Source organism: Bos indicus x Bos taurus, chromosome 1 (genome assembly GCF_003369695.1).
Source record: "Bos indicus x Bos taurus breed Angus x Brahman F1 hybrid chromosome 1, Bos_hybrid_MaternalHap_v2.0, whole genome shotgun sequence".
NCBI classification, from domain to species: domain Eukaryota; kingdom Metazoa; phylum Chordata; class Mammalia; order Artiodactyla; family Bovidae; genus Bos; species Bos indicus x Bos taurus.
In genome coordinates, this window is record NC_040076.1 from 138,612,926 (window position 1) to 138,636,910 (window position 23,985).

At 36.7% G+C, this 23,985-nt stretch overlaps 1 protein-coding gene and 1 long non-coding RNA gene across 3 annotated transcripts in view; one reads left to right on the plus strand and one right to left on the minus strand.

The window, feature by feature from the left end:
* The first annotated feature begins 82 nt into the window (after positions 1 to 82).
* Positions 83 to 10,666, plus strand: LOC113895348. Its single transcript, XR_003511814.1, has 2 exons — positions 83 to 207; positions 328 to 10,666. It is a non-coding gene; the product is annotated as an uncharacterized LOC113895348 (long non-coding RNA).
* BRWD1 (bromodomain and WD repeat domain containing 1) overlaps positions 472 to 23,985 on the minus strand; it is a 123,928-nt gene continuing 100,414 nt past the window's right edge. For both annotated transcript variants that reach the window (XM_027546433.1, XM_027546424.1), the window contains 6 exons: positions 23,257 to 23,423; positions 19,152 to 19,378; positions 17,618 to 17,785; positions 14,934 to 15,827; positions 13,049 to 13,972; positions 472 to 3,657 (listed from right to left, as the gene is read on the minus strand). In XM_027546433.1, the coding sequence (XP_027402234.1) occupies positions 3,266 to 3,657; positions 13,049 to 13,972; positions 14,934 to 15,827; positions 17,618 to 17,785; positions 19,152 to 19,378; positions 23,257 to 23,423 (2,772 nt within the window). In that variant the 3' untranslated portion in view covers positions 472 to 3,265. The remainder of the gene's footprint in view (positions 3,658 to 13,048; positions 13,973 to 14,933; positions 15,828 to 17,617; positions 17,786 to 19,151; positions 19,379 to 23,256; positions 23,424 to 23,985) is intronic.

Here is a 23,985-nt window from a genome sequence, read left to right on the forward strand (position 1 = left end):
CGCCCGAGAGCACCGCCCCCCCGCACCCCTCCTCCACAGCACCGCCACACCCCCTGCACCACCCCCGCGCATGCGCCCCGAGTCCTTGCGGCGGTGCAAATCCAGGACCTTTTTCTTTCGCAGCCCGAGCCCGGTGGGGCCGCCGAAAAATCGGGTGACTGCAGGCTAGAGAGGCGAGCCGGGGGGCGGGGTCTCCCGTCCCCGCAGGTAACGGACCAGGCCGACAAGGGGCTCGACCGCCCCCGGCCCAGTCCTTACAGCTCCGGGAAGAGGCCAGCCCGGTTACCTTTCCTTCCTTAACTCCGTTTCCGTTTTCTTCTCCGTTAGGAGTGACAGGGTGAGCTTTGGTTTATTAAGAACCCGGCTTCAAACCGCGACCGCCCCAGGTAGGTGCCGGCCCGGCCCGGCGCGTCCTCGGGACAGTGGACAGAGGGCGGATGGACGGGCAGGAAAAAATACAGTGCTTCGCGGTGTTGGAAAAATGAGCTTTTACTCTGGCAATAGGAATTCACATTTCAAAAGCTGATGATCTGAAAGGTTTCATGAGAATGCAAAAATAGTTGCTTCTTTTTTAAAACTTGGCCATCTCTGGTACAAAATTTCGTTTTAAATAGCCTTTCATTAATAAGAAACGTATGTAATTATTTTTGAATTGGTTCTCATCTTTCATTATTTAACAGCACTAATCCATGCAGGAGAGAAGTGACACTATACCATAGCTTAAGTGAAAATATACAATATTGCAACGGAAAAAAAATCCATTTACCTACATTCAGTTGTGCTGAAACTAGAGGGCATTTGCTTACATTCTGGAACCCTATCAATAAATAGTCACAAAGTTAAGTACTAATATGGGGTCGGGGAAGCCTCTTGAGATTAGAAAAAAATCACAAATCTGTTGCTAGAAACATTTTGCTTTTAGATGTGGAGAAACTGTCACCAAAAGCATTTCCATAAGATCAGTTATTTAGCAATTTTACACATTACTGCAAAATAATATATTGGGTTTTGAAGCAAAATATGAACATTATAGTATAAACAATAAGACTAGCTATCTAGTTCACGCTTAGGAAACTGGCTATGTTAGCAAGCTAGAATAGACAAGATTTTAAGATTACATTAACACTCCTGGGCTACAGTTGGGCACCACTTTGTCTTAGTCCTTTTGTTGAATAAAATCACATCACTTTTACCAGTAAGATCTTCAATTTGATTTCAATTACATTATGAAGAAGTCACTTGTGGAAAGCTGATTGAAAATCATAAATAGGGTAATGATAGTACATTTAGTTATGATTGAAATTCTGCATACATTTCAGAGATTTTTACAATATTAAATTTTAAACAAATGCTTATTTCATGCAGTTACAATAAATTTAGGCCAAGCACTTTAAAAAAGGCAAGTATATGTTCAAATCAAATACTCAACCAGAAAAGGGATTCCATTATGAAAGAAGGCTGATGGTACAATCTCAAGTGGTAACAGAAATTAACCCCACCAGAGAAAATTATAACTTCAAAATGAAATCTTCACGACACTAAAATGGTCAAAAAACAGCATAAAATACTCTTAACTGAGATTTTTAACATTTTCATTTTATGACATTTGTTGAGGACATAGCATATCCCAATAAGAAATTTCTGTGAAATTAAGTGCAAATATGGGACTGGAAATAGGTTTAAACATTTCATTAAAGATCAAAAATCAAACCCCATGCACCTAAAAATATTTGCAGTTTATTAGGAATTCTTCCCTTTCTCACCTGTACTATTAACAAGTTACTGGTATCAGTATTTCAGATGAAAATATACTACAAACAGAGCAAATACAGACTCTGGCTTATGCTAAGAAAAAGAAAGTGACAACAAAAAGCCTTTTTTAAAAGCAGACATGCAACCACAAGTAAATTTCTCAATAAGACACTTTAGTTGATCTGTGTAACAAAAAAATGCATTACATTGTCTTTTAATGAAAAAGGAACATAAACCCTTAGATTGCTGTATTTTACTTTAGATTTACACATGCAAATCATATATTAATATTCACAGATACTTTTAAATGGGAAAACAACTTAACAGTTCATTTTTCCAATAGCATGTTGCTATGTTAAAAAGATTTGACAGTGCGTTCATTTAATCTGATTTTAATTTCAACAAATACCTACTCACAAACCTCATTGCCAATAAATTCTTTATAGTATCAAGACCAGATTTTCTAATCCTAATGAAGGATTGATATAGCCCAGACATGCTGCCTTTAAAGTCTGTTGTGATGAGACTCTAATAAATTTGCTCAAAATATTCATAAAGTTCTAACGTTTAAGGTGCTATAAAGAAACAAAAGATGTGACAGTATCATCTAAAAATATGACTGTTTCCATCTTTATACTTTTTATTTTCTAACTCATTAAGACTAAGACCTGCCTCATAGTGAGGCACATTTTTGGCATTTCTATAAATGCTGCTACATGAAAGTAAAAATGAGAAAAAGTTGTGATAGTCACATTCATAGCTTTCATATAAAAATATATATTCCCTGAATTCGTCATATCAAGTGGTCATCATTCTGTATGAATTGCAGTATTATAAACAAAATAAGAACATTAATGGACTTTTTCTATTTCCAACACGACTTCAGAACTCATTTATCAACATTCCCGTCATGGAATCCCCAGGCCCTTCTAGTTTATGACTTTTGGGGTTGTGAATTATAGGGCGTGGATCTTAGTATTTGCTTCACTCAAATGTCCAATAGGCTCAGTGGCACTCACTCTTGAAATGTGCCTATTTTTTACCTTATTTCAGTAATGACACCACAGTCATGGTGGTCTGAAATGTTATACTCTTAACATAGAACCCTGAAAATTAGCATCAGGTTGAGATTTTGAAATGTTTTCATCCTTTAAGTTTTTGCTACCGGCCCTGTACACTTCCCATTTTCTTCCTCTAAAGAATCGAGAGATTTCTTCAAGGCCCTTCCTTTCAGAAAAGGAATAATCTCATGACAGGGCCATTTGTCTTTTCTTCCCACCTCTCCAACTACAGGCTCCACAATCTATTTCCTCCTCAGAATTCTCTTGTCATATGCATCCGTACAAGGGCTGACTAGGAGGAAGCCCTCCTCCCACTTTGCTCCACTGGGTTATGGCTTTTAGAAAATCCCTCAGAAGGTGCCAACAAGGGGTTAACAACGTTAGAGCTAGGAGCGGAATGCAACTGCCAGTGGCCCCTGGTTTTCAATTCCACTTCTACATTTTCATAGTCACTACTGTGCTTTTTCTTTCCAGGATCTGAAACGCCTTAAAAGGGGCATTTTTCTATTAATATCTTCTAGCTCCTTTTCACTTTCAGAATTTATGGTTGTATCATCCTCTTTATAAACATTGAGTAATTTTTTCTTAGCCGCAGCAGCAGCATTTCGATGGGGCAGTTTTCTGCTGCTCTTCCTAATCCACACATTTTCTGGTCCTGAAATGGTTTCCTTTAGATTACTCATTATCTTTATTTTATTTGCAGCAACAGTAGCACATCTGCGGGGAACTTTCTCAGGTACCATTTTTGCTTTCAGAGTCTCACTAGGCATTGGCACTGCATCCTTCTGATTATGCACACATGTTCTCATTTTTGTATTGGGTTCTCTGTCTCTAGGAACAGATTCTGAAAAATGAAAGTTCATGTAAATGCAAAAATCTTGTACCACAAGATTTTACTACTACATTCCTCAACAATACATTCCTCGACAGTGTTACTACTCACATTGCTAAATGAAAAACCAATGATCATCATCAATGACACTACACGTTTTTGACGCTGATATAACCTTCCACTTCCTTGTCTACAAATCCAAGTCTTGGACAGAAGTTACAGCCCCTTGCACACTTCACTGTCTCTAAGGATAACTGTCCCTTAAAGCAGCAGACTTGTAAGAATAGGGTTAAGTACCCTTCAGGGTCATAAAGTGAAGTCACTCAGTTGTGTCTGACTCTTTGCGACCCCATGGATGTATAGCCTGCCAGGCTCCTCCGTCATAAAGCCACTCACCAAAAAGCACTTTTTAAAAATCTTAATTTTTACAGTAGAACTTTGTAGGTTTAAAATTTTTGGTATCATTTCTAATACTCATATGTTGAATTACTTTAAAATATTCAATAGGATTTCTGAAATAATTTTCCTAGAACCTAAACAAGGAGGAAATGCCATCATGACTATGACGACACAGCATCAGCCCTACTTTAAGGTTTCAGTTCCAACACGTATTTCCTTTAGTCAAAAAAAAAGTTACATGGGTCGCTAGTAGATAAAAAGAAATGTATATTGGTTTTATACAACTGAAATGTGGTTTTAATCCTAGATTTGTCTTTTTCAATTTCAGGATTTTATATACTTGAAATGATTAAATCCTAGTTTCACTGCTATTCAGATAGTTTCTGAGCTGGTGTATGTGGGGCACAGAGAGGATCAGGCTGAAGCTTCTAAAAGACACAAACTCTACACACAAGCAGTTGCTGTAAGGAACTAAGGAAGTAGCGCAGGCCGCTGTCAGAACTTGTTCTAGAAACTGAACCTCCTAAGGGGCAATGGAGAACTTCTTTCAAGGAAGTGTTATTGTAGCTGAGAACCAGAAACTGGGACAGGATCCAGCAGCAAAAAGGTAGGACAGAAAGCACTCTGCAGAGGCTAGTCCTTCACTCAGCCTCAGCCAACAGTTTCGACGGAGCACAGTGGGGTTGTGCAGAGCCGCCATGTGGTGCTTACTTAGGTGGGCTCAAATCATTTTCATTTTTGCCAACATCTGAAAGCCAGGTTTTCACATTTCAAATACAAACTTAACTAGCACTGTTTCTTGGGCACTAGTATTTCTTGATAAAAATGCACCTGAAGTTCATTAGCCCCTGAATGTCAGGCCTTATCTGTTGGCAATCTAGTCTTGCTGCCATTAAGAGCCAAACTATCTAAGACTGTCTTCAAGGGGCACAAGTCTTGCTGGGGGTGAGCGTGTAGGATGCTATCTCAGGTTTCCACTCAGCATTTGCTAAGGACAGTCTGCAGCCACTGAAATAACCACACATCATCTGGGACTCACTTCCTTTTCACTGCTAAGGATAGAAAATAAGGGTTTTCCCAGGGGTCAGCAGTTACTCTGTAGCAGTGAAACTACAAACTACCAGCCTTCTTCGTTTTTCCTTTGTGAAGGGAGACATTTAACTGTGATCAAGGGCAAATGAGTACAGGTGAAAATGACTTCTGTGGATTGACAAGTTCGTTAACAACAGAGAGGGTGATGAGCTAAGCCTTAAAACCTCAAAATTAACTCTTCAGAGTTTACCTTAAATCTATGACATGCATTTCAAAGATGTGCTTTTGTTTCCTCCAAGACCCACGAAAGTTCTCCCATAGTTGGCTAGGAACTACTTTGCTAAAAGCAATTTCCCACAAATGCTTCAGTCCTTTTTACCAAAATTACATGATTCACTTGTTTTTACAGTGAAAATTCCATTTCTAAAGACATCAGTCACAAGGCATTGCAAAAATGGCATTTTAGCGGGCTGAGCTGCTCAGCAGGGCCCCCCATAAGGCGCCCCCCAACCTTGCCTTGGTTGGGCTCTGGAGTCGCTGCACAGGAAGTTGGGGAGTGAACGGAGGAGAGGCTTAAAAGTGGTATTACCATTTCAAAAAATGTTTTCTTAGGAATTTTAAAATTATAAACTACTGTCCTCAAATCAATCCTAGATTCAGAGTGAATCTTCAGCACATTAAGCAAATGCTAGAATATGCAACAACAGATGAATAGTTTTAAAAAATACATGGTAAAATTAAGGTGAAATTTCTACTTTACAGTAAAATGAGGATATGTTATTATCAGTCAACAAACTGTGTCCATTTGCATGTTGGAAAAATATTAAAAATATACAATTAGTTCATTCCCAACATATCCAGTGGATTTGTATATATAAAATCCTACTACACTAAATTTCTGAGACAAAATGATTGAAGCTGCAACAACTAATTCCTTTTCAGTGTTGTGACGAAAGTACTTATACTGACACCTTAGAAACCTAGTAAGTACCAACTCTTAAGACATTTGTAATCCAAAATAAGGGAAAAGATTCTACAGAAGGAACTGTAACTAGTCTGTAAAATGCTTTAAGGAAAGATGAACTATTAGAGGGGAGAGGACACAGGATTAAGTTATATTGTATAAGGTGTTTCCAACTCGATTAAGCTGAAATCTCTAAAGGGTTAAACCATAACATGGGAATGTCATCAAGATAAAAACAATCTGAGGAACACAGAATGACAGTGTGGGGAATTTTTTAAAACAGTAATACATGTAAGTCAGTGTCAATTTTATTACTGAGAACTTGGTAAATTATCAAGTGCTTTATTCTGAGAAAACTAGTTTTTAGAAATATATAGACAGACTAATTCAGGGTTAGAAGTTCAATATATATTTATTAGGGTATAAGCTTAAAATTTTTGGAGGATACTTCTCTAATGATAATGTGAGTGCCATTTAATACTAACCAACCAGCACAACCCCGCAAGTCCTACCATCCCAGGTGGTCTTTGGTCAGCCACGGGTGTTGGAATGGTCACTGAGTGCTTGAGGCATTGTTGCCTTTCATTAAATGACTCCTTATTTGGGTATAATAAAAACTTCGTTAATACAGTGACAATTTACATCTTTAGTAGGGCTCTGTCACAGTTTATTGAGATGACCACTTTAAAATAGAACTCACAGATCACTATGTATTCTAATATGGTCTGTAGTGAATAGAAATCTGGATGTAGACATGCTAGTTTTGATTCAAAGCAACAATCTCTAGTTTCTGAAGGATTATTCATATTCCAATTATGATACTTTGTAACACAAAATTGTAGTCCTAGATCTGAAGTAAACTTTACATCATTGCTATAGAAGCATAAACAATTGTATTCTTATCAGCATTTAAACTGAGAGAATTAGAAACAAATTTGAGAATGGAAAAATATAAGAAAATGTCTGAGTCAAAGTAAAAATAATATACTGGCCTATTTCATATACTTAAGTACAGACAACTATTGGTCACTATGATTGTGGGTAAATCAAACTCCTATAAAGGGAAAACATTTTAGTTGCAAATAGTAACCTCTCTCCAGCAAGCCTCTCATCAGAGCAGACTTTGAGATGGCCTTTCTTTTCTTCATCGTCTGACCTTCACTGATAGGCAATGACCAAAACTCTGGAAGCATAATAACATTTACTGATATTCCCCACAGTATAAGTCTCCAAATACCCCATAACCTGGAAGTCTCACTAGAGATGGGCTGTAGAAGAGGGTTTTCTGTAACTCACAGGGTTTAACATTTTTTTTCAGGGGAGATGGTAACACTGAGAAGTCAATGGTATGGCAGTGTCAGGTCAAGAGACTGTTAAATAATTCTGTAACCTAGGGTTGTTCTCCAGTAGTTTGGTCACTTCTGTGGTTGAATAAATGGCCTTAAGTCTTCAATTCACTCAATGATGGGTACACAGAACCTTGATGTGTTTTGCATCTACAGCTAATCTAGCTCCCTATAATTTTATCTCTAGAAACAATTGATAATCATTTTTAATGATTCTCACATGAGTTGTGATGGCTATTGCAACTTTTTCTAAAAATCTAAAAAACCTATGAAGTATGAATTCAGGGATCTTAATCTGCTTAATTTGTTAGGAGATGGATCATTTCAGACTAATGCAGGCAGGATAAGATGATATCAGAAGTAAATACTGGGTTTTTCAATCTGCTTTATTAGTTTACAAATGAAAAGCAATGGGGCCACCGACAGCTAGAAGGCAGCCCCCTTTCAAGCACGTCTCCCTCCAGGCTCTGACTCACACCAAATGTGGGAGTCCTGCATTCTGCCTGCAGGAGAAGAGATCACAGATGGACACAGGGTGGAGAGCTGCTTAAATCCAGAGGTGAAAGAGTTGCAGGGGGAACTAGATGGTGCAGACCTCACACAATCAACCAGCTAGGCGGCTTGTAGTAGTTAAAAAAAAAAAGCCTTTACTTGTAATTATAATGACTATTAAATTTGTTATATTTTACTACTTCAGTTAGTTGAATAAAAAACGAGTTCCTAGTTGACAATGCAGATTCTGACGTGGTAATGAGCTAATTTTAAAAAGTTACAAGTACAGATCTCAAATGGAGGCAGAAAACTAAAGATTTGCATTTTTGACAAGCTCCAGTTAAGTGGTTAGAATTTTACAGGTGAACCAAATAAGTATGGATCAAAACTTAGAAAATAAACTTTAACCTATTAAAAATTAAAAATTTCTTTAACATGTAATCACTAATCGAAAAAGGTTAACAACTTCTAAATAATTTTCCTTGTGGAACCAAGGGTAGGCTGGCTGCTGCAGTCCACATAGTCTGTGCCATCTCATTCAATTGTCAGACTGCCTCTTTACAGTCTGAATTTCCACTGAAGATTTTAATAAATGATCAAACTTACCTTAAAGTTAACTTAAAAAACTAAAGTATGACAAGACAATATGCTGTAGCACTGATAATTCAACGAAATAATCAGTCTTTACAAACAGTCTGAAGTTACTTACATGCTGCCAGAGACAGAGCCTGGAGTCTGCAGGACTCCAACGCCGAGCACCCCTACCCGCCTCCCTCCATCAAATCCACACACAATCCTTGAACAGACACCAAGTAAGAGCCTTGATTTTTTTTTTTTTAACCAAATTAGCAATGTATTAGAAACCAGTTTGGCTTATGAGTGATTGGTAAAAATTTCTCTTAAATTTGAGAATTCCCATGTATCCTTAGGCAACATCTATCATTTTTTAAAAGTTATAAGATTTTCCTTAAACTGTGAGAAAAGACAACACAGCCCTCATCATTATATTTTTTACATTTCAATCCTTTCCATTAAATTCACAATTTGATAATACTAACCTAGTTGGACTAGATTTTTCCACAATGCTTCATTTTCTTCCCTAGCTTTGACAAATATATTTGGTCTGATCTGTATGTTCCCAAACAGAGACAGTCTTATTCTGTTAGGTTGCAATTTTCTTAGGGTTTCTGCTTTATTATTTCCTGATACCCACAGAAGGTGAGAGATATAACTTAAATAATTAACAGACAAAAAGTTCTTCTACAATGAAGGTGCTTTGTTACACTCCATCATACTAGAATAACTGAACTGTAATTTCCATACAATGTATGAACTAAAGGATTTGGTGACAACTACAAGATACCTGATAAGGTAAGTTTACTGACTTAATACCAATGAGAAGAATGGAGATGGCATTTCAGCTATAAAAAGGGAAGGCAAAAAGACCTTTTCTAGCCATTTAAATATTACTCAAAAAACAAATACAATTGACTACAAAGGAAAACCAAAAATACTGTATGTACCTTTAACAATGTTCTTGCAATCTGATATACAAAACTTCTCATTTTTTTCCCCCCAGGTAACACAAATTAAATTTGTACTGACAGAAGAGATTAATAAAGTCCTTCCATTTCAGTTCTTAATACCATACAGTGAACTTAATAAATTCTGTGTTCTGATTATTCTAAAGAAAAAAGGCTAGAAGAGGGACAAAGGAACACAGTATGGACCCACGTTACTCTAAATAAAAATTTTACTTAAGAGATCATCAGCCAATGGAGTGTGAAGGATTTAGTGATGTATTTTATTCTTATTTTTGGACAGTAGTACCTTCAGGTGCTAAGTTTATTGGTTTATGTCTCCTTTTTCCATTTACCTAAAACATAAGTTCTTTCACCCCATTTCTTATAAAACTAATTTTCTTTTTAGGTACAACTCAACGATTCTTGGAAGAAACTTTTATGTTTAACACAGAGGTTGTGAGTAAATAAATGCATCATTCTTTTGAGGATTACTAAACTGACAAAGGATCTAATCCCCTAAAATTAGAAAAAAAAAAAAAAAAAAGGGCACAAGGGAGAATGATTACCCTAGGAATTATCTGAAAATGGAATAAAGTTTTCCTTTTATTCGGAAGTTACTATACATTGTCAATATACCCTTTTTAAATAAGGAGGAAATGGGTGGGGGGAAGCTTTTTAAACTTCACCTATTTTTATGTTTGAAATCTTTTTGTCTTAATATGCTTGGTAAAATTAATCCTTAAAAGGAATCAAAACTCCAATCTAAATAACCTCAAACCTTTTTTTAAACCATAAATGAATAAAATCATAGGACTCTGGACATACACAACCACAGTAGTCTTTTCTTCTTCATATACATCATTTAGTTATTTCAAGTGCAATGGAAAGCTCTAGCACTTACTTCTGGATCAGTTCACATTCCACTTGTAACCTTTTATCTTTTTTCACAGGAAAAATACAAACTGATCCCAAACTTATTAAAGTACATCTGTGCATTAAATCCCTGCTCATTTTGCAAAAAGAGAAATAGAAAAAAAAAAAAAAAAAAAAAGGTCAAACATGTTCTAGTGCTCAGTGTAAACATTTTGAACTATTAATTATTTATTAATTTTCCTTAAGGGTACTTAGAAGTGTGTGTCACATATTCAAAGTTAACCTTAGGAATAGCACCATGACCAAAAAAATCCATAAAAATGATTCTCTCTATAATCCCTTAGTTTTATTTCAGAACTTGAGAAGCTACCATTGTCAACCATGTTTTCAAAGTCACCAGGCCAATTCTTACTTGTTGTGTTTTTGGTTTTTTGTCAGATGAAACAAAAATACTGCTTCTACACACAAGGGTCTAACCATTTTGGACAAAATGAAAAATTAGGAACTGGCTGACCAGCCAATCAGTTCAGTCCAAAAGTTAAGAACAGTTCTACTGATGAAGCCTAAATGGTTTAAGTATCATTTTACCAAAAGAACTGATGTATTTATGAATATATTCCATATTTGTTTATGGATTTTTTTGGTACCTTTCTGCAGATGATGGTAAACATGGAGTTATAACCCTGAGAATAGATATAAAACAGAGAAGTTTAAGAAGAGTTAAAATAAATTAATGGATATGACATCTATCACCATTTCTCAAAATTAAGGAAGTAAAGAGCATTCCATTAATTTTTTTCGGGCCACTAGTCAAGGACAATTATCCTGACTCAATCTGTCAACAATATAGTTAACGCAAACTTTGAGAAGGAAAGCATCATACTTTTGAAGTGGTGATAGCTCTCTCAACAACCAAAGGAGAGGCAGGCAGACCACCTATCTTACTTGGTAATGTCTAAGAATATCCTTCCCCTTACACCAGAGTAGAAAGAGAAAGAACCTTCTACCATGTCAACTGGAATAGAGAACCAAGAAATACCAACACTTCAGAACATTCTAACACTGATATCAGAGTCTGATGCTTTTCAATGTCTACCACCTTAAGGATACACAGGAGAGAAAAGGGTTAATTTTGTCTGAAACCAAACACAATTAGGGCCAATAAATAACAAAGGGTGGGGGTACTGTAACACACCCTTTAGCTACAAAATATGTAAACCACTTGAGTCAAGTCCATCTTCAGGCACAAACAAGCTAGGAATGGCCACCTACACTGTTTGGAGTAGCACAGCCTATCAAGTAAAAATATTTGGCTCGAAAATAAGTGTACTATGGTATTTGATGATGTGGCAAAAGTCACGCTTTAAGTGAATTTCAAAATTATTTTCCCACAACAGTTTCTTAGATTTATACTAGAGGTCACTAATAAAGATACTTAGTTGCACCAGCAAAGAATGCTTGGGATTGCACATGGCAGCAGTAGACTAAGAGAGATGGAGAATGACAAGGATTTTCCTATATAAATGAGATTTGCAATTGCACTCTTACCAAAACTCTACAATTTAAGAGATGGGGGAACACTACATGTAATTTAAATACTCTTTTAGCCCTGTACACTCTATTAAAGAACACACTTTATCTAAATCTAAGGCACACAAACTCTATTTCACAGAGTAAGACTATGGAAGACCAAGATTTTGGTTAAATTCCATAAATGGAAAACAGGAGATCTTGGAAAGACAAATTATATAATATTTTGTTAGTGCACAATTTAAAAGAAAATGCTAGCTATGGTCTGGCCTTAGAGATTTAAAATATACAATCAAACATTTAAAAAAAAATAATTTACCAGCACTTTATGAATTCAAGTTTATAAAATAAAGTAGATGATATTTTCCTTAAAAATAAAGAGAAAAAGAAGACCCAACAGGACTTGGAAAGAAAAACTGGAAACCATTTCAATGAAAATGATAAAATCTGGTAAAATGCAATCTACTCAAGTAGCCAGGGAAAGAAAAAAAGTGGCAGGTACCTTGCCTACTAATTGTGGTTACCGCCCCTTCCCCAATTGTTATGTCAGTATGAACATAATATTTACGAAGAATCTGTAAACAAAGGTCATGTGAAATTTATACTACAATAGGACTGGAATTAGAAACTACCACCTCTTGACGAATTCTGAAAATAACTGTATGACACTTGCTACCATAAAAGTAATGCTTATTGGTTCTGATAACCAGAATGTCTAGTGTTTAACATATTTCAAACTCTTGCTATGTGTAGTTAAATACTGTCAAAAGTAGGTTAGATCTGCCCCCAAAATGAAGCATATTTTGGCACCTGTGCTGATGCTGCTACAAAGGCAAGCAAGTGCAAATAAAAATAACAGTCATGATTTAGTCACATTCATAACTTTTCATAGAAAAATATAAATATATTCCCTGAATTGTAGGACAAAAAATAATTTCAACAGCCAGCTTTCACTATCAATTCCAGTCCATTCCCTCTTTTAAGTGAACTGGTCTTTCCTCAAGGTCATAAGGTGCAATCATCAAAATCTAACACATTTTCTAAGCTCCTATCATCATCCCCATCATGGTATCTCACGGTCCTTCTACCCTGATTTCTCGTCTTTATTTTTGAGCGTCGAAGAACTCTTTTAGATTTTGCATAGTCCACATCCTCCCAGTCATTATCATCCACATTTAACCTAGGACGTTTGCTCTGTCTTGGTCGTCTCATAGTTTTAGATACGTTAGCTGTAAAAGTTTTACCTTTTCTAACTACTTTTGCTTTCCCTTTCGTTTTCCTCTTTTTGGTTTTTGAATCATCTGTACAGTCAGCATCTGATTCAGTGGCAGATCCCAAATCCGAGTCAGATTTGGGGCTAGTGTCTGGTCCACACTTTGAACTCCCTGTTGTTTCGGAAGCTTTCACATTTTCCAATTCAGTTTGCAGTCTCTTCCTTTTTACTTCTGTCTCGGCAGCTTCCTGCGAATCCCGCACCACTTTTGTCTTACTGAAAGGAGCCTTCCCATAGGTCCGGAGCCTCCTGCCGTTCCACCTACGTAGCCCATAGTTCAGTTCCTCTTCAAAGTTATTCTCTGCAGTAGCTTTGTGCACCAAAGTTGACTCAGAAGAACATTTTCTACCTATCTCACCCCGTGGAATATGGCTTTTTGAATCTTCCTCCAAAGACACAATCAAGGCATTCTTTGTTTTAGAAGGTGCAACACTGGTTTTGAGACTCCTGGTATGCCTGTTCTTGTGTCCTGAATTCAACACACCTTCAGAGTCTGAGTCTTCATTTAAAGACTGACTGATACTTTTTGCACTACCTTCTGAGTCGGCATCAAGTGGCTGCCCTTCACAGCCACTCTGTTCGTTTGGCACTTCACAGTTTACATCCCCCTCAGAATTGCTGTCTATCTTCTGAGCTGGGGCACATGCAATATGGAGGGGCTTTTTCCTTGCATTTTTGCGCCTGGTGCACACGTGGTCTACACGGCCATCTTCCTCATCACTCATCAGCTTGATCCGACTGGCAGCAGTGGTGGCACACCTCCGAGGCACTCTCAGAAGGCCTGGTCTGGCTGTGGATGCTTTCTTAACCACCTTCGAATTGCTGTCTGAGTCACTGGAACAGACCCTTTTCCTGGCAGCTTTCCTGCTCTGTCCATGATTTTGTGATGCAGAATCTAAAAATCAAGCATACTCTTTTAATCTTTACTAGAAGAGTAAGTCTAAAGGAATTAAATGTTCAACGTTTTAAACAACTTAAGTCCAGCATTTCTTCTAACTTCAAAGGAGGATGGCAGTGAATGATGGCTTTTACTACTTTCGAACAGTGACTTTTTCAGCCTCAGCACCATTCACAAGTGTAACATACGCCCATCAATAACACCCCATGCATTTCTATCTATATACACAAGACACTCAACACTACAGTATTTTATTTACCTGAATACAAACTAGTCTCTTCACCACTGCACTAAGGTATGCAAACTAACCACTGTCAGCCTTCCTGAAACTTAAAAAGTTGCATCACACACTACGTTTAATCTTAGCTTTACATGCCTCCCGATCTAGTATTTTTCTCCATTTACCAGGACAATCTCAATTCAGTGATTTATCTTAACTCTCCATACTCGAGTTATTATCAATAAAATGGACATAATAATAATAGTACTTATCTCATAAAAGATATGAAGACTAAACTGGTTCATAAATAAATGTAAAGCATTTAGAAAAAAAATCCTGATGACAAATAGCTTGGGAACTGTTCTGTGAGCTATTATTATTACTACCTACCACATTCCTTTCAATCACCCTTTTCTTTCCTTCCTCTTCTCAAACTATTATCACCAACAGCTTATAAATGCTGGCCTCTGCTTTTCTTGAACCCATAGCCAATACAATATCCCCATTATCAATATAAGAAGTGAAATCTCTATTAAAAATAGCTTTGGCCAAGGCTGCCTGTTACCTGAGCAAAACTAAATGTACTCAACAACCAGTAACAGTACACACAGAGAGAAAAGATGAATGGAGAATGCATGGCATGGAAAGAAAGCAGGGAGCAAAGTAAAATTTCATGGGGAAAAAAAAATATGCTATAAAAAAAAAAAGCAGTGAACCAAGATTAAATGTTTTGATTACCTTTTATAAAACTATTTGGTTTTTCTTTTGCTTTCTTGTCATCATCTGAATCCAAATCAGTTTCAGATACATGATCTGAAAAACACCGGGATCTGGCAGCAGGTTCACATTCCACATTCCCTGAACTCGGGTTCATTTCCATCTTATGACATCTGTCTTGTCCATCTTCTTTGTCAGACTCAGAGTCCTCTGAATCACTGAAGAGCTTTGCTTTTTTAAGGAAAGGAGCATTCTTGCGACCTGTGCTGTATTTCCTACTGCTGTATTTTCTTGTTTCAGAATTTGCTTTCTCCTCTTCCTCTGAAATGCTTTCTGCCTTGAGTTTCAGCAAAGATGTTGATGGGCCAGCAGTTCTGCTATGTCCATTATCTGAATCATGACTTTTAGAGTCTTCCTCAGAAGACGCTATTTTAAGGAATTTTGTTTTAGAAGTTGCTGGAATTTGGGACTTGTAACCATTAGCATGCCAATTTTTCCGGGCTACCCGTAAATCACTTTCTGACTCTGAATCTCCATTTTCAGTATTCTGGGCAGCAAGAGAGTTGGACAATGGTGATAGTTGATCTTTTAGCTCCTCTTCTTCAAGTTCTGACTTCAAGCTCTGGTCATCCTCAGAATTATGTAATAATTTTTTTCTAGCTACAGCAGAAGCATTGCGGTGGGGCAGCTTACGGCCAGAACAGACACTTTCAGAGGTAGAATTCTCCTCTACATCACTCATTAACTTGATTTTATTGGCAGCCACAGCAGCACACTTTCGTAGCACTTTCCGGTTATTTCCAGCTCTCACTTTTACACTTTCACCAGTCGCCAAAGAATTGTTATCTGAGTCACTTAAATAGACTCTCTTCCTAGTGGCTTTTCTGCCACATCCATTTTCTACAGAAACTGGACCTAAAAATAAAGTAACAGTTAGATTAGAAAGGCCTTCCTTATTCCAACAATTTTAAATGACTTCATTATTTTAGTACTAATGTTCCTTATTCTTTTAATGTCAAAACAGATTACACCTGTCTAAATTTAAAAGTTTAAAGGGTAGAACAGAAGAGAATCCAGAAATAACCCAAGCACAGATGGTCAATTAATTTAAGACAAAGGAGCCAAGAATATAAAATGGAAAAGGACAATCTTGTCAATAAATAGTGTTGGGAAACTAGACAAGTCACATGCAAAATAATGAACTAGACTACTATCTTATACCATAAGATATACTATATCTTATTCTGTATCTTATACAAAATTAACTCAAGGTGGATTAAAGAATATAAAGACCTGAAACCACAAAACTAGAAGAAAATATAGGCAGAAAGATCCTTGACATTGGTCTTGGCAATGATTTTTTACATCTGATTCCAAAAGCAAAAGCAATGAAAACAAAAACAAACAAGCAGGACTACATCAAACTAACCCGCTTCTGCGCAGTAAAGGAAATCATCAACAAAATGCAATGGCAACCCACTGAAAAGGAGAAAATATTTGCAAATATATATATTTGATCAGGGGTTAATATCCAGAATATACAGAGAACTCATTCAACTCAACAACCCCCCTGCCAAAAAAAAGATCAATTTAAAAATGGGCAGAGAATCTGAATAGGCATTTTTCCATAGAAGACATACAGATGGCCAACAGGCACGTGAAAAGACACTCAGCATCACTGATCATCAGGAAAATGCAAGTCAAAACCAGAATGAAGTACCACTTCACATCTGTTAGAACAGCTATTATCAGAAAGACAAGAAATAACAAGTGTTGGTGAGGATTTGAAAGAAAAGAAAACCCTTGTGCACTGTTGTTGGGAAAACTGGTGTAGCCACAATAGAAAACAATATGGTTGGTCCTCAAAAATTATATGATCCAACAATTCCAATTCTGGCTGTTTACCCAAAGAAAACAAAAACATGAATTTGAAAAGATACATGCAACCCCAATGCTGACTGCAGCATTATTTACAACAGCCGAGATTTGGAAACAACCTAAGTGTTATTTCCATATGGATGAATGGATAAAGAAGATAACAAGCACACATCTATACAAACAGGAATACTATTCAGCCACAAAAAGAATGGATTCTTGCCATTTGCGACAACATGGATAGACCTTGAGGGCACTATGCGAAGTGAAATAAGTCAGACAGAAAAACAAATACCCTATGTTTAAGTGGAATCTATACTTATATGTGGAATCTACAAAAACTAAACAAAACATGCGCCACCAGAAAACAGACTGGTGGTTGCCAGGGGGAGGGTGGATAGGGAGTGGGTAAAATGGGTGAATGGAGTCTAAAGGTACAAACTTCCAGTTATAAAATAAATAAATCATGGAGACACAATGTACAACATGGCAAGCAGAGTTAATATGGCACTGCATATTTTAAAGTTGCTAAGAGTATATCTTAAAAAGTCTTCATCACAAGAAAAAAGAGAATTTTCTGACTATGCATGGTGGCACATGGTAACTAAACATTCTGTGGTAATCATTCTGTCAAGTACACAAATGTCAAGTCAATTACACTGTACACATGAAATTAATATATTTTATGTCAATTATGTCTCAAGAGAAAAAAAGCATAAAGGACATGTAATCATGTGCAGATGCGTCAGGTAAATAAAGCATTCAATATTTATTTAGCTTTTGGGTTCTCTTGACACACATTTCTCCCAGTACATTGAGCCTCTTCTCACCAGTTTTTCTCTGTGCAGCTCTGGTCCTGGTCACCCTGAGGTTGCTGCTCCTGGCTAGCCCACTACGGGAGGAGGAGTCTCGAGCTCTTGGACTCTCCTTGCTTTCCTCAGAACTATTTGAAGCTGAAGATGATGAAGAGGTACCTAAAGAATCTTCCATTTCACTTTCTAAGGAAAATGAAGCATGAACAGTTCATTACATATACACTCCTATCTTTACACAGTAAGCAGTTATTTTGTAACAACAGACTAAAGGCAGATTCTTAAAACACTTAGAAGTGAGTATATTTTTAAAAACTTTCAAAGAATAGCTGATAATATTAAAAGGTACATAATCAGAATTTGAGTTTGTTCTCTTATTTCTGAAAGTAACATATTAATACTGATTTAGATTCAGAAAATAAGTTTATATACTGATATTTTATAAACAAGCTTTCATTAAAATTTTAACAAGCTCCACAATAGTGGGGCTTCTTCCTGCTTCTGTTTTGAAACAAGTATTTCCTATAGAAAAGACAGTCACTTCAAGTCCAATATTTTAGCAGGCTTTCAGGTCTCTATCTCTAGCAGTTGTTCCTAACAGCATCTTTGTACCACACATGCTTCCAAGCTCAAGAAAGAGCATTTCAACATGCGACACACACACACACAAAGGTAGAAAAGGTGTGAGATGAGTAAGATAGGAAACCAAATTTCCTGTTCCTTCACTCAGCATGTCTATCACAAAACAAATATTCCATCAAAATGAGTGGGAACATATTGTTAAAGGACTAAATCGTGCTCCATAATACAACCCAATTCTATGTCAAAGAAGAAAGTGGCTGATAGAGGAATGTGTATGTGCCAACTTCTGCATTCCACGTCCCATCATGCTGACTGTGTTTCCAGATTCTTCTCCTTCCCCATGTATCACTGTCAAACTCATTCATCCTCCTGAGACAAAATTTGTCATGTGATTCCCTCAAAACAAGGGACCTTATTAAGTACTGTAAGGCTTGCCAGTCTCTAACTAAGGCTGCATTCTACTTGTCTGATCCTACTGTTTTAAATCACAACAGTAACCACTATACTATCATGACAAGTCACCGAAATCACTCAGAACAAACTCAAGTATGTACAAAACACAACCTCATTCACAGGATGTTCACAGTCTGTGTCAGCTACAGTTATACCACCAAATGTTAATAAAATAAACAGTATTTTTTATTTTCCAGTCATCAAGCCTTAAACTTACATGATTCAAAGAAATTTTTCCATGTCAAATTTTGTACACAAAGTATGATATTTATATCACATTATTTAAAACCTGAAGGATTCAAATTTGCTTAAAATGTGGCCACACCATTTGCAAAGAACAGCAATTATCAAATATAATTATTCCATGTGTTACTTATGTCTCTTCTGTTAAATTTTACGTTCCTTGAATATCAAGACCATATCTTACTTCTTTATTCTTTCCTCAAAATCCATAGTAACTAGCAGTGTTATAAACTTGAGTGCTCAACAGGTGAACACATAACATTCCATTTCTCACCAGATAATGTAGAACCATTTGTCAGAGTGACAGGTCTATTTCTTCTCATTCTTTCTGATGATGCTGCTGAATCTGAAGAGTCACCAGAAGTAACACCTGAAGAGACACTAGCAGTTGTCTTGTGGCTTGCGGAGTAAGTTGCCCTACTTGAGGTAGGCTGGATAGGAGAACCTACGAACTCAGAAATTACTTTTGTCTGAGATTTTAAACGCTTCTGCTTGGTATTTCTGGTCAAAGATAGGAAAAATAGAACAACATTGAGCAAAACAGAGGATGTCTAAATAACAGTGTATTATTAAAGAATAACTTTATGATCAAGACACTGAAATATTCATTATTAACATCTTACTCAAGCTTGGGTTACTATTCTTTTACTTTAAATTTGACATTGTTTTATTCCAAATTTGAGTAATAAACAGATAGTAACAGTATTATAGAAAATCATACTGAACATCTTAGATTGTTTGGATTAAATGCTAAGAAGAGCCAACATTTATGTAATACAGGCATTCATTCATATTATAAAATTTTTAAAGTTGTATGTGTAATGAAATTTGTGATTTTTTATTTATTATTTTTGGCCACATCACTACCTGTGGGATCTCAGTGTCCTGACTAGTGACTGAACCCAGACCATGGCAGTGAAAGCCTGGAGTCCTAAACACTTGGCCACCAGGGAATTCCATATATTAAAGAATGAGATTCTCAATATGACAATATTCCCTCTAGGCTCATTTTTATATATTCCTAAAGACAGTATAGACTTCCCTGTAGCTCAAATGGTAAAGAATCTGCCTATGATGCAGGAGACCAGGGTTTGATCCCTGGGTTTGGAAGTTCCTCTGGAGAAGGGAATGGCAATCCACTCCAGTACTCTTGCCTGGAGAATTCCATGGACAGAGAAGCCTGGCAGGCTACAGTCCATAGGGTCACAAAGAGTTGGAGATGACTGAGAGACTAACACACACACAAAGACAGTATAAAATCAGGAGAAATCAACAAAACCTGAACAGAAAGAACAGAGAGGCAAAAAACAGATCAAGCTAGTTTTTTTTTGAGACCAATATGTTTACATCTAAGTGCCAATTCACCGTATTTGATTCCTGAGCCCTGTATTATGGTGAAAAAAAGATGGAAGTTTAAGACAATCTGACTTTAAATTACAGATCTGAGTAATATTCATGTTTTTTAAAGATAATCCTTTAAAACAAAATGATTTGGTTTTGCTTTCCCTTAAAACAAAAAGATAAAGGTGCTTTTACTTTTAGGAGTATCTAAGGCATCTGAGCTTACAGATAACCATACTCAACTATACTTCAATTTTTTGAAGAAAAAAAAAACACAATAATTATTTTAAGCAGTAACTTTATCATAATCAAGAAAATTCAAGTTTTCAAATGTAAATAGACCGTTTTTAAAGGCAAGCAGTTTTCCAGTTTCCATGTGTTAAATGCAATCTGTCAGTTACAAATGGGAGGACAGATGGCTGCAAAATGTAGTATCTTGATTTCCTTTATTTAAAAAACAAAAGGATTTAAAAAGAAAACTCAAGTTTATTATGTCAAAAATTTAACTTCCACTAATATCAACCATGGGCTTCCCCAGCGGCTCAGTGGTAAAGAATCTGCCTACCAATGCGGGATGCATGGGTTAGATTCCTGGGTCAGAAAGATCCCCTGGAGAAGGAAATGGCAACTCACTCCAGTATTTTTCCCTGGGAAATCCCAGGGACAGAAGAGCCTGGCAGGCTACAGTCCATAGGCTCGCAAAGACTCAAGACATGACTGAATGACTAAACATTAACTAGAGACTAATATAAGAAGAAATAATTACATGCTTATACCTATCATAAACTTGACTTTTAACAGGAGACAAGGTGGAGTAGCTCAAGAATGAACACATTCTCTTTTTATCCTATCCTTTATGAATAAAAAATCAATGAAGCCTCAGAAACCATTGGGAGACCATTAAAACACACCAGCATATGTATAATGGGAGCCCCAAAGGGCTTCCCTTGTGGTTCAGTTGGTAAAGAATCTGCCTGTAATGCAGGAGGACCTGGGTTCGATCCCTGGGTTGGGAAGATTCCCTGGAGAAGGGAAAGGCTACCCACTCCAGTATTTTGGCCTGCAGAACTCCATGGACTGTATAGTCCATGGGGTCGCCAAAAGTTGGACACGACTGAGCAACTTTCACTTTCACAGGAGACAAAAGGAGCAGAACAAAAATATTTGAAAACATAATGGCTGAAAATCACCCAAATCTGATGAAAACAGTACACATCCACAAAGTTACACAAATTTCAAGGATAAATTCAAACCCACACCTACAGTCAGCTGCAAAATGAAGACAAAAAAAAAAAAATCTTGAAATCAGCAAGATAAAAACTGCCTGTGTACAATGTAAGGAACCTCAATAAGATTAACAGCTGACTTCTCATCAGAAACACTGGAGGTCAGCAGGCAGTAAGATGACGTAGTCAAACTGCTAAAAGAGAAACACTGCCAACTGAGAATTCTATATACAGCAAAACTAGTCTTGATAAAAGTGAAATGAAGACATTCCCAGATAAACAAAGATTAAGGGAATTCATTGCTAGCATGTCTGCCTTACAAGAAATAGTAAAGGACTTTCATTGACTTCCCTGGTGGTCTGGTGGTTAAGAATCTGCCTGCCAATGCGGGGGACATGGGTTCAATCCCTAGTCCCAGGGAAGATCCCAACATGCCTCGGAGCAACTAAGTCCATGTATCACAACTACTGACCCACATGCTGCCCACACGCTGCAACTACTGACGCCCACATGCTCGAGGGCCTATGCTGCACAACAAGAAGCCACGGCTGTGAGAGGCCATGCACCTCACACAGCCCGTGAGGTGTGAAAAGCCCGTGCACCACAAGAGAGCAGCCACCCCGTGCTGCAACTAGAGGAAGCCCACATGCAACAGGGAAGACACAGCACAGCTCAAAAAATAAATAGGGAAGGCCCTGCTGGTCCAGTGGCTAAGACTCCACGCTCCCAATGTAGGGGGCCAGTTTGATCCCTGGTCAGAGAACTAGATCCCAAGTGCCTCAGTTAGAACCCAAACTAGCACAGCCAAATAAAGAAACATAAATAAGTAATTTTTTAAAGAAATATTAAAGGATTTTAGGTTGAAAAGAAATAAAACCAGAGGGTAACTCAAATCCACGAAAAGAAATAAACGACCAGTGGGAAAGGTAATTACATAGGTAAATATATTGCGTTGACCAAAAAGTTTGTTCTGGTTTATCCATTAAGATGTTACAGAAAATCCTGAATGCATCTTTTGGCCAACCCAATGTAACAGTATAAATAATTTGCTTCTTGTTTTCTTAACTGATTTAAAAGACAACTGCATAAAACAACATATAAAAGTATAAACTGTATGAGAGTTAAGGGCACAAATAAGAAGGGGAAAAGAGCTAAACTGGAACACAATTCTTAAATCTGTGAGAATGAAATAGTATTAACCTGAAGTAGACTGTTTTCAGTTTAGATGCATGATGTAATCCCAAAAACAACCATGAGGAAATCCATCAAGGGTATCAGTGCACATTATAAATGTACACGAAAACAACTAAACACTGAAAAACTCAACTTCCACATTTCAACACTTTAAAATATCTATAAATTTGATATTAATGCAAGCTATAGTCATAAATGACAGAATAATTTACTATAAAAAGAGTAACTCCTGCATTTTATATTTCTTCTCTACAAGTAATCTCTAGTGAAAACATATACATTACATCAAACTGGCACTTTCCCTTACACAATCAAATGCTCAATAGCCATAACTAGTAATCATTTTACCCTCTGCATTAAAAAAAATTCTTATGTGAAAGATAAATAATATTTTGAATAATCCTTAATAAGACTTAATTGATATTTCATTAAATGCTTACAAATTTATGTGATTAAAAATCACCGCAATAGCTCTATATGCAGAGAACGCTTTCAACCTATAAAAAGTGACTATTCTTTTCTGTTCTCTAAAATGATCAAGCATTTCTAGCATAATAAAAATCAAGTATCACAACCTGATTTAAAAACTGCATACAGAGACTACAATAACCAATTCACCTGATACTTTTGTTAGCCTGATTGACACGGTTACAATTTTGTCGTCTCTTAAACCTCTGGCTTCTTCGAAGTTTTTCACTGAATTTTTGACCAATTTTAAAATCAGAGGAGATTTTCTTCATTTTTTCTTCAAATAAGGCAGACAATCTCAATGTCATACTGTAAATCTGCAAGGACATGAAAGCAAAACTAGAACTATAAAATCTTATATTTTTACAAATAAATTTGTAATAATCATTGAGGTACTTGTAATCTATTATATCACTGTTCTAGATAATGGCTGGTCCTTATTTTATCTATTTCCCATCCCTTCCCTTCAAGGACACTGAAGTACCAAATACACACCTCTCTGATAAAAAGAAAGTAATTTTAAATAAATCAACCATCTAGAATCTTGGGTTTAGATCTGTATGTCAGTGGTTCTCAGTTGACTTTTCCCACATCTACATGTACAAACGTCCAAAATGCCTCTTTCTTCTAAAGTTATATAAGAAGTTGACTGGTTTTAAGGTTGCTATTTAGGCAGAAGGGCAGTGTCTCCTTGGGATAAGGGAACAGAAGCACTTCCACATCAGTCTCTACTTGAAATCTGAATGCCTCTTATGCCACTTAAGATCTAAATTATTGTTAGAAAAAGAGATGGCTTGCAGCCAGAAGAAGACATTATGCCCTATAACCTTAATTATGTAAGAAAGATTATGTTATAATAACTTTTATAATTAAAAACAT